This window comes from Oncorhynchus mykiss, chromosome 18, assembly GCF_013265735.2.
Source record: "Oncorhynchus mykiss isolate Arlee chromosome 18, USDA_OmykA_1.1, whole genome shotgun sequence".
Classification (NCBI taxonomy): Eukaryota; Metazoa; Chordata; class Actinopteri; order Salmoniformes; family Salmonidae; genus Oncorhynchus; species Oncorhynchus mykiss.
The window spans coordinates 20,257,221-20,270,380 of NC_048582.1; the positions used below are offsets into that span (position 1 = coordinate 20,257,221).

Sequence of the window (13,160 nt, forward strand, 5' to 3'; positions counted from 1 at the left end):
GTAGAGGACACCATACATCTACAGTATAATCCACATGAACCAGCGTGAAAGAAAAGGCAACAATTGTCATGTAGAAAACTGTACGGTAATGTACTTGTATGATAAACATCGCAAATTCAGACAAACATAAAGCAAAATCACATTTTTATTCCTAAAAATCTTTGTAAAAAAAAAACACATTCAAATGCACAAAACTATCCCTAGACATGAACGGTAGAGCACCGTTGTCATTTCCTAGCATGGTTTGTTGACAGCACAGTGAGTTGATACAGGGTTGGTTCTTCTTGGAAATAAAATGAGTTGCTCATAGTTTCTGTAAACGTGTTAATACTGGGTCACAAGCTGGATGAATAGCATTACTGCAGGAACACGTTGTGGCACCAATGTTATTTCACAGTTTTAACAATGCAGATATTACAATTCCGTTAGCAATATAAAATCAGTGATCAGCATAAAAGAGTTATGATATGATGCGGGATATATACATTACATACTGATGCTGTCAAAAAATGCTGTCAAAAAACCTATAGACCATACTGATTTGCCACTTGAAGCATGTACAGTTGAAGTCGGAAGTTTAGGTTGGAGTCATTAAAACTTGTTTTTCAACCACTCCACACATTTCTTGTTCACAAACTATAGTTTTGGCAAGTTGGTTAGGACATCTACTTTGTGCAAGACACAAGTCATTTTTCCAACAATTGTTTACAGACAGATTATTTCACTTATAATTCACTGCATCACAATTCCAGTGGGTCAGAAGTTTACATACACTAAGTTGACTGTGCCTTTAAACAGCTTGGAAAATTCCAGAAAATTGTGTCATGGCTTTAGAAGCTTCTGATAGGCTAATTGACATAATTCGAGTCAATTGGAGGTGTACCTGTGGATGTATTTCAAGGCCTACCTTCAAACTAAGTGCCTCTTTGCTTGACATCATGGGAAAATCAAAAGAAATCAGCCAAGACCTCAGAAAAGAATTGTAGACCTCCACAAGTCTGGATCATCCTTGGGAGCAATTTCCAAACGCCTGAAGGTGCGTTCATCTGTACAAACAATGGTACGTAAGTATAAACACCATGGGACCACGCAGCCGTCAACACACTCATCTCCTAGTGATGAACAAACTTTGATGCAAAAGGTGCAAATCAATTCCAGAAAAACAGCAAAGGACCTTGTGAAGATGCTGGAGGAAACAGGTATAAAAGTATCGATATCCACAGTAAAATTAGTCCTATATCGACATAACCTGAAAGGCCGCTCAGCAAGAAAGAAGCCACTGCTCCAAAACCGCCATAAAAAAGCCAGACTACGGTTTGCAACTGCACACGGGGACAAATATCGTACTTTTTGGAGAAATGCCCTCTGGTCTGATGAAACCAAAATAGAACTGTTTGGCCATAATGACCATCGTTATGTTTGGAGGAAAAAGGGGGAGGCTTGTAAGCCGAAGAACACCATCCCAACCATGAAGCACGGGGTGGCAGCATCATGTTGTGGGGGTGCTTTGCTGCAGGAGGGACTGGTGCACTTCACAAAATATATGGCATCATGAGGTAGGAAAATGATGTGGATATATTGAAGCAACATCTCACGACACCAGCCAGGAAGTTAAAGCTTGGTAGCAAATGGGTCTTCCAAATGGACAATGACACAAAGCATAGTTCCAAATTTGTTTGCAAAATGGTTTAAGGACAACAAAGTCAAGGTATTGGAGAGGCCATCACAAAGCCCTGACCTCAATCCCATAGAAAATTTGTGGGCAGAACTGAAAAAGCATGTGCGAGCAAGGAGTCCTACAAACCTGATTCAGTTACACCAGCTCTGTCAGGAGGAATGGGCCAAAATTCACCCAACTTATTGTGGGAAGCTTGTGGAAGGCTACCTGAAGCGTTTGACCCAGGTTAAACAATTTAAAGGCAATTCTACCAAATACGAATTGAGTGTATATAAACTTCTGATCCACTGGGAATGTGATGAAAGAAATAAAAGCTGAAATAAATAATTCTCTATACTATTATTCTGACATTTCACATTCTTAAAATAAAAAGTGGTGATCCTAACTGACCTCAGACCTTCTAGGAGTAAATGTGAAAAACTGGAATTGTGAAAAAAGTATTTGAATTTGGTCAAATGTATTTGGTAAGGTGCATGTTAACTTCCAATTTCAACTGTATGTATTAATGAATCAGTGTCTAATACTAAGTGGTATTTTCTACTATTTCTTGACTACATACCTGAGTGAGATTGACTGAATTGTGTGATAAAATGATGTTATATGATGAGCTATCCATTCATTTTGAATGAAAATGGTAATGTTAAATTAAAGGCCCAGTGCAGTCAAAAACTAGATTTGCCTGTGTTTTATATATGTTTCCACATTATGAGGCTGAAGGATTACTGTGAAATTGTGAAAATATTGATAATGCCCCTTTAGTGTAAGAGTTGTTTGAAAGAGTGCCTGAAATTTCAGCCTGTTTTGGTGGGATGGAGTTTTGGCCTTCCATGGTGAAATCACCAGGTGGTAAATTAGTTAATAGACCAATAAGAAAGAGTTCCAAACCACAGTAAGGTACTTAATTGTCATCCAGAAATGATTTGATATTGAGATAAAAACGGCTGCATTGGACCTTTAATGAAACATTTTACAGAGATTGGCGGTAAAATTAAAGTTCAAATCAGACACTGGAATTAGTATATGAATATTTATAATAAGTGCGTAGAGTTTTAGTTCAAGGGTAGGGTGGGGGGGGGGGACTAGGGAGTGTCAAACAAGCATTTATCCAATAGTACAACATACTGTCATGACTTGACCTCCTTCCATCGTGAAGTACATGGTGCCATGGAACATCGGTTTAAAGACTGAATTGAGTGAGATGTCTTCTCAGCCTGTTGTGAAAACACACAAAAACATTCATACAAAATCCCATACTTGATGAATATTCAATGGAAACCAAAGATCATTGAAAGATGAGCTATACAGTACCTGCTCTGCCTTGCACGCATGTCCTCTTACACTCCTCCTCTGTGTCGAAGCGGTTCTGGTTCCCCTCACAGGCTCCGTACCAGAACTGGGCGCATGCGTTGGCCTGCTTGTCGTAGTACCAGCGCATTTTGTAGTCCCGGCAGGGGCCCTGGTCTAGGACCAGTGCACAGCGAGGGTCCAGAGGCACAAACTCTGACATGGGCAGAACACAGAGAGAAGACCGTTAGTGAAGGCCCACTAAATAAATAGATGTTATATCAGGATGTAGGGGCCATGGCACACTAGTATACTGATTCTGTTCATTGGCAGACAAAGCATCAGCAAAATGTGGGTCATTTTCAGTTGGAATCATTCAGTAACTGATTTTGACAGGCTTTGTAGTAATCTGAACGGCTCATATGATTCAATCCTTTAGCTTAATGAACAGACACAGGGTAGACTTCTATGACTACAGAGACATAGCACTTCTCCCAGCTGTTGCAACATACCTTTGGGAAGTGCGGGTCGTGATGCAGGCACTAACTGGACAGAGCCTGAGGACCCTGAGGATGAAGATGACGTTCCTGATGATGATGAGGAAGAGGACCCTCCTGTATTGGAAGATGAGGAATCCCTGGAGGAGGAGGATGTGTTGCGGTTCAACGTGGGAACGTCCCCGCGACCAGTCCCCCAATCCTGGGTGTAAATACCTCCATCCTGGCCTCCCTCACGCTGCCCTATCTGGACCCGGAGGAATTCAAACACACAAGGAAAAATATGAGGACCAACAATTGTCAATTAGTAGCAAAACACAAATACACAGTTTTAAAGCCTGACACAGAGTAACAAGCCCAGTGTTACTATAGTGAGATAATGTACAGTAGACTAAGAGGAGACAGTGTTGCTATAGTGAGATAATGTACAGTAGACTAAGAGGAGACAGTGTTACTATAGTGAGATAATGTACAGTAGCCTAAGAGGAGACAGTGTTACTATAGTGAGATAATGTACAGTAGACTAAGAAGAGACAGTGTTACTATAGTGAGATAATGTACAGTAGACTAAGAAAAGACAGTGTTACTATAGTGAGATAATGTACAGTGGACTAAGAGGAGACAGTGTTGTCATTAGTTCAATGGAGCATGCAAGTCATGTCAACTATACATTGAGAGTAGGTTTTTTTCTGGCCAGTGCCTCTGCTAAATGTCTGTTAATGTGCTGTAAAGACCTGTACTGTGGCAGTGCCAGGGTTGATAGGCTGGGTCAGGTCTACGCTGCCACCCTGACTTTGAGTGCCGGTAGTGGTGACTGTCCGCCTCCTGTTGTTGAAGTCCTCCTGATTGGTGATTCCATAGCCATTGCCCCCGTTGCCATAGTTCCCATTGTTCCCGTTCCTGTGTCCATTGTTGCCGTAGCCGTTGTATACCAGACCACCGTTCTCGTCTTCACAGAACTTGCTGACGAGCTTGGACTCCAGAGCTGAGAGAGAGAGAGAGAGAGCCACAGAGCAACATGAGTTGTGATGACTTGGAACAGGTGATGAATCACATTGTACTGGTATTAGCCTTGGAGACTTCGCAGCGACTTGATGCAGTTAACTTGGTACATTAGGTACATTTACAGACCACACCGTATAATAACAGTAGACCTACTGCTAACATAGGGGCAGAAGTTTTTCTTTCACTATATTCAACATTCAGATAACATTGTAACGACCTAAAGCTTCATATGACACCATCTACAGATGAAACACTATGGTGTCTTAAAGGAGGCCTGGGTAGGATCAAAATGTCATAAATATTCATGTATTTATGTTATTAGATAGAAATGTCAAATATTTGTCAACAATCCTGAAAATGACTATTCTATGGACTACATTGAGTGATAATCCCAAAAATCATGGTCTTTTTTGTTTGGGTTTTGTGAGGAATCATTCTGATATGACTACACCAACACGATAAACCAGCCGTACCTGGCAGCGTGTTGAAGTCATCAATGAGGTACATGTGTTCACTATCAGGGTCCGACGCGATCAGGTTGAGCTCCCTCAGGAACTCGGGCTGCGTGGGGTCTGACGTATTCACGATCCCCAATGCGTACATCTCGATGTTGGCTGCGTGCGCCTCCCGCACCGCAATATCCAGCTTCACCGGCTCCCGCTTATCCGTCTGTCCGTCTGTAATAACTATAGCCACTTTACTCACCCCTTTGCGAGAGCTGTAGAAGGCCTCCTGGGTGGCCTTGCGGATGGCGGTGCCTGTGTGGGTGCCCTCACCTATATAATGGATTTTTCGTATGGCCTGTTTGACTTCCTGCTTGGTCATGTGGCGCACCAGGTTGAACTCTAGCTTGACCTCCAGGCTGTAGAGGACCAGGCCTATGCGGGTGGCGTTGCGGCCCACCGTCACACGGTCCACCAGGGCCGCCACAAAGTCCTTGATGATCTCAAAGTTCTCCGGCCCCACGCTCTCCGAGCTGTCAATGACGAACACCAGCTCCATGGGCCGCTCCTTGCATTTGATTCCGCAACCTGGAAACAAGGCAGAGGTATACGATTCGGACGTAGAAAGGATGTTTTCCAGTGCACTCTCGACTAGGCCTGCCGTATGTTGCAATCGATGTTAAATGATACTACACAAAGCAAAACAAATAATTTTTTATTCACCACAAATCTCCTTGATCATTTTAATGATGTCTTCTCTCTGTGGGTCAAAATCCAGATTGACATGGTGACTAAATGGAATGAAAAAAAGACTATGTGAAATCAAAAGACAGCTAAAGACTGAGAACTTACTGTGAGGCCCATGTCACCTTTGAACCCTGGTCTGCCCTAAAAGGAAGCAGTAAAACATTGGTCTGATCAGTTTCTCCTCTGATTGCAGTTAATTGTTTATTACAGCATGTATCCATGTTATCAAATGAATCGCCCTGATTATAAAAGTGACCCATGACATGACTCACTGATTGGCCAGGAACTCCAGGGTCACCCAAATCACCTTTGACCCCCTTCAGGCCCCTCTCCCCTCCAGAGCCGCGGTCACCCTGTCATAGAGCCAGATAACACAAGGTCAGAGGTCACGAAAGTTCAAATACACTGCCGTATGCTTCAAATCACTGTGTCTGTTGTCACCTTGGCCCCTGTGAATCCTTCCCCTGGTGGCCCCCGAGGGCCCGTCACGCCCTGAGACCCTGCCTCGCCCTGAAAGGGTCCATAAAATAAAGAGAAGATTTGCCGTGCTCAACTCAACATTTTAAAGAAACAAGAACATTTTTGTTTGCTTGCTTAGTTCGAATTACTATAGAAGTACCACTTGAAAACAAGAGCGAGGCCTACCTTTGGCCCCTGAATACCCTGCCCAGGGGGCCCCGTTGGCCCTGGGGGGCCCAGTCGTCCAATGCCACCCTAGAAATGAGCAGAAGTTATATGTGTACAACATCAATCAAAAAGTGTCAGCACAACACAACCCAACCACACTGCACTGCCTGTGTCAAACCTAGCTAGCCATGCAAAATAAGCTAAGCTAAGGGACAAACCCTTCACTTTTTACTTAACAAACCTAGACATTAAAAGTGACCCGATTTCACAGGGCATCCGTGTCACGAGCAGGTAACTTCACAACTCGAGTGTCTCTGGCTTTACTGTTCATACGCTGACACATATAAGCAGCTTACTGTATGAGACCAGACCTACTGATGTGACGGACAGGGGTACCTCAACCCCCAGGTCTGCCCGCTCCCTAGGGCTTCTGGGGCTACAGAAGATGAAAAGCCTGAAGAGAAACCTGGACGTAATATTATAAGCTAGACTGCCGGCTCTGGGTATTGTGTTGGTTATAGGCACCCTGGTCCCAATGGTTCTCATTAGACCCTTATGTTGGGATATATTCACACGGTCTTGGAAGTGTGTGAAAATGATATATGTTTCGTGAGAATGAAACGCTGATTATCGCAGCCTTTGAATACAAGGTCCCTGGGGATATGTGTTCACACGTACAAGGTGGATCTGAAATGTGGAGTCTGGCAGCATGAGGTAATACTAGTATCAATCACCATGACTCAGTGGGTTTAAAATGGCGCTGAACAAGGCTAAATGGGTTTCGCATCAGAGCTGGGATTGATTCTTTGCCAACTGTTTAGCAGGTTAGCTTCTTCATGTCAGACTACAATACATACCGGTAGACCTTGTAGCCCCTCGCCTGGGGGGCCTGCTAAACCTGGAAAGCCCCTGAAGCCAATATCGCCCTAAATGGGAGAAAACACACAGCTATCATGATGTCCTCTGCTAATTGAGGTCTTCTGTTCACCCAGGGCTGTTGTCACTATCCAAAATAACCCAGATCCGACACCCTCACACAGAACCATATCTTTACCTTCGGTCCAGGGATGCCCAGCCCCTCCAGGCCTGGTTCACCAGGAAGCCCCGGTAGACCAGGTGTTCCCTACAAACCCCAGGTAAACACTAGAGTCAACACTGGTACAACTCATGCAATAGCAACACATTAATAAGCAGCAGTGTTGCTCACCGTAGGGCCAGGATAACCATCACCTTTGGGCCCAAATGGACCAGACGGACCAGGACCTCCACGATCACCCTAAAAGTTGATGTGATTAAATAAAAGTACAGCAAGATTCAAGTAAAGAAATATCAGTAAATCAATGAATTACGCTGATTATTCCGATAAAAAAGTGTGACCTTAGGACCAGGCAGCCCGTAGCCCGTCTCTCCTATTGGTCCAGATGGACCAGGTGGGCCAAGATTGCCCTGAGACAGACAGTTACAATATGGTTATGATATGGCATTAACCTCATCTACATGGTGAATTGCATGCATTTTGGGACAGAGGGCTGTTACCTTAGGTCCTATGATTCCCCGCCCTGGAAGTCCTGGCATACCCAGTCGACCTGGTGTCCCAGGCTCCCCCTAGAAGAGGTCAGAAGTCAAAGCTCGCAGTGTGACCACATTACACTACAGTACAGGGTGTAGACTGATGATAATTGAGGATTATGTCCTCACCTTTGCTCCAGAGGGCCCGGCGATTCCAGGAGGCCCACCCAAGCCCCGAATGCCCCTCTGGCCCTGGTCTCCCTATGTGGAGAGACATTATTCGTCAAAAAAACAGCACAGAAAAGCAACCTTGGAATACCACAGCTGTCCAGATTAATGAAGATTAAAATCTTGAAGCAGCGATGTGAGGAGAAAAACCTGGGAATCTTCTTACCTTCTCACCCTGGGTGCCAATCCCCGCAGCTCCCTCTGGTCCCCTCAGACCACCAACACCTGGTTCACCCTATATAGACAAACACAAACAGACACACAAGCAAAGCATATGAATCCAATGGTCACATTCAAAGAGGTACAGTATCAACCTATGGTGCCGGAGAGATGGCAGAAGGTGAAATACCTTCTGTCCCGGGGCCCCATCCTCTCCTGGGAGGCCAGGAAAACCAGCCAATCCTGACGCTCCTGGCTCACCCTGAAGAGAGATCGTTGGTTGTCTGTCTCACATCGCATCGACTACATATCCAAATGTGACACCACACCGAGGACAAACTACACATTGCATTTCCATTGGAGGACTCACCTTATCCCCAGGTTCGCCAGCCCCCCTCTCTCCTGTTGAACCAAGCTCCCCTGGTAAGCCCTGGTCACCCTGTGGATGAGAGGAGCACCCATACACAGCCACTAGTATTAGCGATAGCCTAAACATGCCATAACCACAATTGATACAAATGTAAAAGTCAAGGAAGAAGCATTCAAACACAGACCTTGGGCCCTGGATATCCATCTCCTTGTGGGCCCCTGCCCCCTGGTGGCCCCCGTGGCCCCTCTATACCCTGGTAGGACAGGAAGCACAGGGCAGTCACATTAGGACAGTAATCCATAAACTATATTTTATTCTTTTTTTAAATTTCACCTTTATTTAACCAGGCAGGCCAGTTGAGAACAAGTTCTCATTTACAACTGCCACCTGGCCAAGATAAAGCAACGCAGTGTGACACAAACAACAACACAGAGTTACACATGGAATAAACAAACGTACAGTCAATAACACAATAGAAAACAAGTCTATATACAGTGTGTGCAAATGGCGTGAGATGGTAAGGCAATAAATAGGCCATAGTAGCGAAGTAATTACAATTTAGCAAATGAACATTGGCGTGATAGATGTGCAGATGATGATGCGCAAGTAGAAATACTGGTGAACAAAAGAGTCAAAAAGTATATAAAAACAATATGGGGATGAGGTAGGTAGATTGGATGGGCTATTTACAGATGGGCTATGTACAGCTGTAGCGATCAGTTAGCTGCTCAGATAGCTGATGTTTAAAGTTAGTGAGGGAGATATAAGCCTCCAACTTCAGCGATTTTTGCAATTCGTTCCAGTCATTGGCAGCAGAGAACTGGAAGGAAAGGCGGCCAAAGGAGGTGTTGGCTTTGGGGATGACCAGTGAGATATACCTGCTGGAGCGTATGCTACGGGTGGGTGTTGTTATCGTCACCAGTGAGCTGAGATAAGGCGGAGCTTTAACTAGCAAAGATTTATAGATGACCTGGAGCCAGTAGGTCTGGCAACAAATATGTAGCAATGGCCAGCTGACGAGCGCATGCAGGTCGCAGTGGTGGGCGGTATATGGGGCTTTGGTGACAAAACGGACGGCACTGTGATATACTGCATCCAGTTTGCTGAGTAGAGTGTTGGAGGCAATTTTGTAAATGACATCGCCATTCGTACCATCGTCGAGGATCGGTAGGATAGTGGGTTTTATGAGGGCGGAGTGACTGAAAGAGGCTTTGTCATGAAATAGGAAGCCGATTCTAGATTTAATTTTGGATTGTAGATGTTTAATATGAGTCTGGAAGGAGAGTTTGGCCCTGTCCGGGGGTGTCCTCGGATGGGGCCACAGTGTCTCCTGTTCCCCTCCTGTCTCAGCCTCCAGTATTTATGCTGCAGTAGTTTATGTGTCGGGGGGGCTAGGGTCAGTTTGTTATATCTGGAGTACTTCTCCTGTCCTATTCGGTGTCCTGTGTGAATCTAAGTGTGCGTTCTCTAATTTTCTCCTTCTCTCTTTCTTTCTCTCTCTCGGAGGACCTGAGCCCTAGGACCATGCCCCAGGACTACCTGACATGATGACTCCTTGCTGTCCCCAGTCCACCTGGCCGTGCTGCTGCTCCAGTTTCAACTGACCTGAGCCCTAGGACCATGCCCCAGGACTACCTGACATGATGACTCCTTGCTGTCCCCAGTCCACCTGACTGTGCTGCTGCTCCAGTTTCAACTGTTCTGCCTTATTATTATTCGACCATGCTGGTCATTTATGAACATTTGAACATCTTGGCCATGTTATGTTATAATCTCCACCCGGCACAGCCAGAAGAGGACTGGCCACCCCACATAGCCTGGTTCCTCTCTAGGTTTCTTCCTAGGTTTTGGCCTTTCTAGGGAGTTTTTCCTAGCCACCGTGCTTCTACACCTGCATTGCTTGCTGTTTGGGGTTTTAGGCTGGGTTTCTGTACAGCACTTTGAGATATCAGCTGATGTACGAAGGGCTATATAAATACATTTGATTTGATTTGATCTATCCAGACACCTTGGTATTTGTATATGTCCACATATTCTATGTCAGAACCGTCCAGAGAAGTGATGCTAGTCGGGCGGGCGGGCGGGTGCGGGCAGTGATCGGTTGAAAAGCATGCATTTTGTTTTACTAGCGTTTAAGAGCAGTTGGAGGCCACGGAAGGAGTGTTGTATGGCATTGATGCTCGCTTGAAGGTTTGTTAACACAGTGTCCAAAGAAGGGCCAGGTGTATACAGAATGGTGTTGTCTGCGTAGAGGTGGATCAGGGAATCACCCGCAGCAAGAGCAACATCGTTGATATATACAGAGAAAAGAGTCGGCCCGAGAATTGAACCCTGTGGTACCCCATAGAGACTGCCAGAGGTACGGACAACAGGTCCTCCGATTTGACACACTGAACTCTATCTGAGAAGTAGTTGATGAACCAGGCGAGGCGGTCATTTGAGAAACCAAGGCTGTTGAGTCTGCCGATAAGAATACGGTGATTGATGTATGGGTGATACTTGGTGAAACCTGTAATAATGAATAGGTGGGCCTACGTACCTTCTCCCCCTGAATGCCCAGGCCTGGCAGGCCGACAGGCCCTGGAAAACCTGGAGGGCCAAAGCCACCCTGAGGGTCACAAAGAGAGTCGTTGTTGGCATCATAGCTATAATTACACCAACACCAGCTCGCGGTGGAAAAGTGAATGAAAAGTGAATGAAATAAATATACAAAAAGTACATATACATTTATATACATTGGTCTGGATAATCACCCTTTCATTATCTGTTATAAAATTAAGGGAAAGTTGTCAAAATAACACAATTACTTACTGTGTTAAAAATCGTCCTGCTAGTCCCCTTGCTATTAAATATTGAGAATGTTCACACAATTGACTATTTTGATAGGCAATAAAGTAAACAAACTCCAGATCCAACGACCAAGTAATACATGCATGCCTCAGCTAAAAAATGCCAGCCTAATTCACTTTATAGTGTCAACAGAGCGGTTATAAAGTTACATGGCGAAAACACAGAATGTTAGCCAACTGCAACATTCATCCAAACCGTTAGCAGCATTCTTGCTGAAGGATTGGCCTCATATGATGAAAGCACTGCCAATATCCCAAGAATAAATTTCACCACAAGACTAACCTTGCCAAGACTAATCGGGCCAAGAACAAACACCATTTTAAGGTCAATTAACGTTCAAATCTGTGAAAATGATCATCAGCTACCGGAATTCTATCAGTGTTTGCTTCATTCATAATGGTATATTTAAGCAATAAGGTCCGAGGGAGTGTGGTATATGGCCAATATACCACGGCTAAGGGCTGTTCTTAGCTCGACACAACACGGAGTGCCTGGACACTGCCCTTAGCCGTCGTATATTGGCCATATACCACAAACTCCCAAGGTGCCTTATTGCTATTAGAAACTGTTTACCAACGTAATTAGACCAGTAAAAATTACTTTTGTCATACCCGTGGTACTACGGCTGTCAGCCAATCAGCATTCAGGGCTTGAACCACTCAGTTTATAAATGTCATCAATTCATGTCCCATAATCAGTGTGGGACCGTGATTCTATTTCTGACAGTACACAACGTTATTCAGGTAGAATGAGGCTGCATCAAAATAGCGTTAAGTAGATTTCTCTCCTTGTCTCCTCCCCTTTATCTGAAAACACAGACTAGGTGAAAGCAAAAGACAAGAATCCTTCTGAACCAGGACTTTCCGTCCACATGTGCAGATCTTTAACACCAGTTTCAATGAAGGCAAAGAGACGAGGAGAGGAGGCCACTTTAGACAATTGAGATGCACCCTTTACATTAGCCTTGACCCCTGTATGATTCATCAACACACAGATTCCATAGGGGCCTCATATATAACCTCAGTCTGAATGAGACCTAGATGCCAGTGCTTCTGGCCACTCCCTACCCAAGGTTCTTTATGCGTTCCTGGGGAACACTGTGTGTTTGTGTGAAGGCCATTCACCCAGATTTAGTTTATTTACAGTCTATACTGTACCTTGTCTCCTTTCAGTCCAGCGCCGGGCTGTCCTCTAGGTCCCCTCGGCCCCTCCAGGCCCCGGTCCCCCTGCGGAGAGACAAACACAGCTCTTTATAATTCTCTTCAACTCTTCAGTCTCTCTCTCTCTCTCTCTGGCTGGTGTGGCTGGTGTGAGAGAAACTCACACCAGCCATACAGTGAAGGCAGAATCCCAATTTGAGATCTGTGCCCATAACTTCATCTACTGATGTCAATGAGAGATTTAGATTTCAAATTTAGATTTCAAATTAGGATTCTGCCCTAAGACAGCTAACAGCAACACAGATAGTTACTCATTGACGGGAAAACAGTCCCGCGAACGAAAAACCACAAGGCGGATAGGAACAATGGAACATTCTGAAAACGTTAAACTGAGTTTTTCCTTCCGCCTTGGCAAAAGGTTCCAGCATTCTGTTGTAATTTGTGTTAACGTCTATCTATGTGCCACGCCGAGGCTGGTTCGCAAGGTGACAACGGACGTCCGTTTACTGTGTCTGTTCCTGCGTGAGAGACAGGAAGTCTAAACAGGAACGTGAAAGGGGTTCTGGAAACTTCTTCAGATATCTTCCCAGCCTCGCATGCATC

At 44.8% G+C, this 13,160-nt stretch overlaps 1 protein-coding gene across 2 annotated transcripts in view; it reads right to left on the minus strand.

Annotated features, from left to right (window-relative positions):
- Positions 1-1,946: 1,946 nt before the first annotated feature.
- LOC110495787 (collagen alpha-1(XXVIII) chain) overlaps positions 1,947-13,160 on the minus strand; it is a 31,654-nt gene continuing 20,440 nt past the window's right edge. For both annotated transcript variants that reach the window (XM_036952236.1, XM_036952237.1), the window contains 22 exons: positions 12,555-12,623; positions 11,087-11,155; positions 8,732-8,800; positions 8,548-8,616; positions 8,368-8,439; positions 8,185-8,253; positions 7,980-8,051; positions 7,818-7,886; positions 7,659-7,727; positions 7,489-7,557; positions 7,336-7,404; positions 7,139-7,207; positions 6,300-6,368; positions 6,096-6,164; positions 5,927-6,007; positions 5,760-5,795; positions 5,631-5,667; positions 4,938-5,495; positions 4,194-4,444; positions 3,475-3,706; positions 2,987-3,178; positions 1,947-2,889 (listed from right to left, as the gene is read on the minus strand). In XM_036952236.1, coding sequence (XP_036808131.1) covers positions 2,885-2,889; positions 2,987-3,178; positions 3,475-3,706; positions 4,194-4,444; positions 4,938-5,495; positions 5,631-5,667; positions 5,760-5,795; positions 5,927-6,007; positions 6,096-6,164; positions 6,300-6,368; positions 7,139-7,207; positions 7,336-7,404; positions 7,489-7,557; positions 7,659-7,727; positions 7,818-7,886; positions 7,980-8,051; positions 8,185-8,253; positions 8,368-8,439; positions 8,548-8,616; positions 8,732-8,800; positions 11,087-11,155; positions 12,555-12,623 — 2,364 coding nt within the window. In that variant the 3' untranslated portion in view covers positions 1,947-2,884. The remainder of the gene's footprint in view (positions 2,890-2,986; positions 3,179-3,474; positions 3,707-4,193; positions 4,445-4,937; positions 5,496-5,630; positions 5,668-5,759; positions 5,796-5,926; positions 6,008-6,095; positions 6,165-6,299; positions 6,369-7,138; positions 7,208-7,335; positions 7,405-7,488; positions 7,558-7,658; positions 7,728-7,817; positions 7,887-7,979; positions 8,052-8,184; positions 8,254-8,367; positions 8,440-8,547; positions 8,617-8,731; positions 8,801-11,086; positions 11,156-12,554; positions 12,624-13,160) is intronic.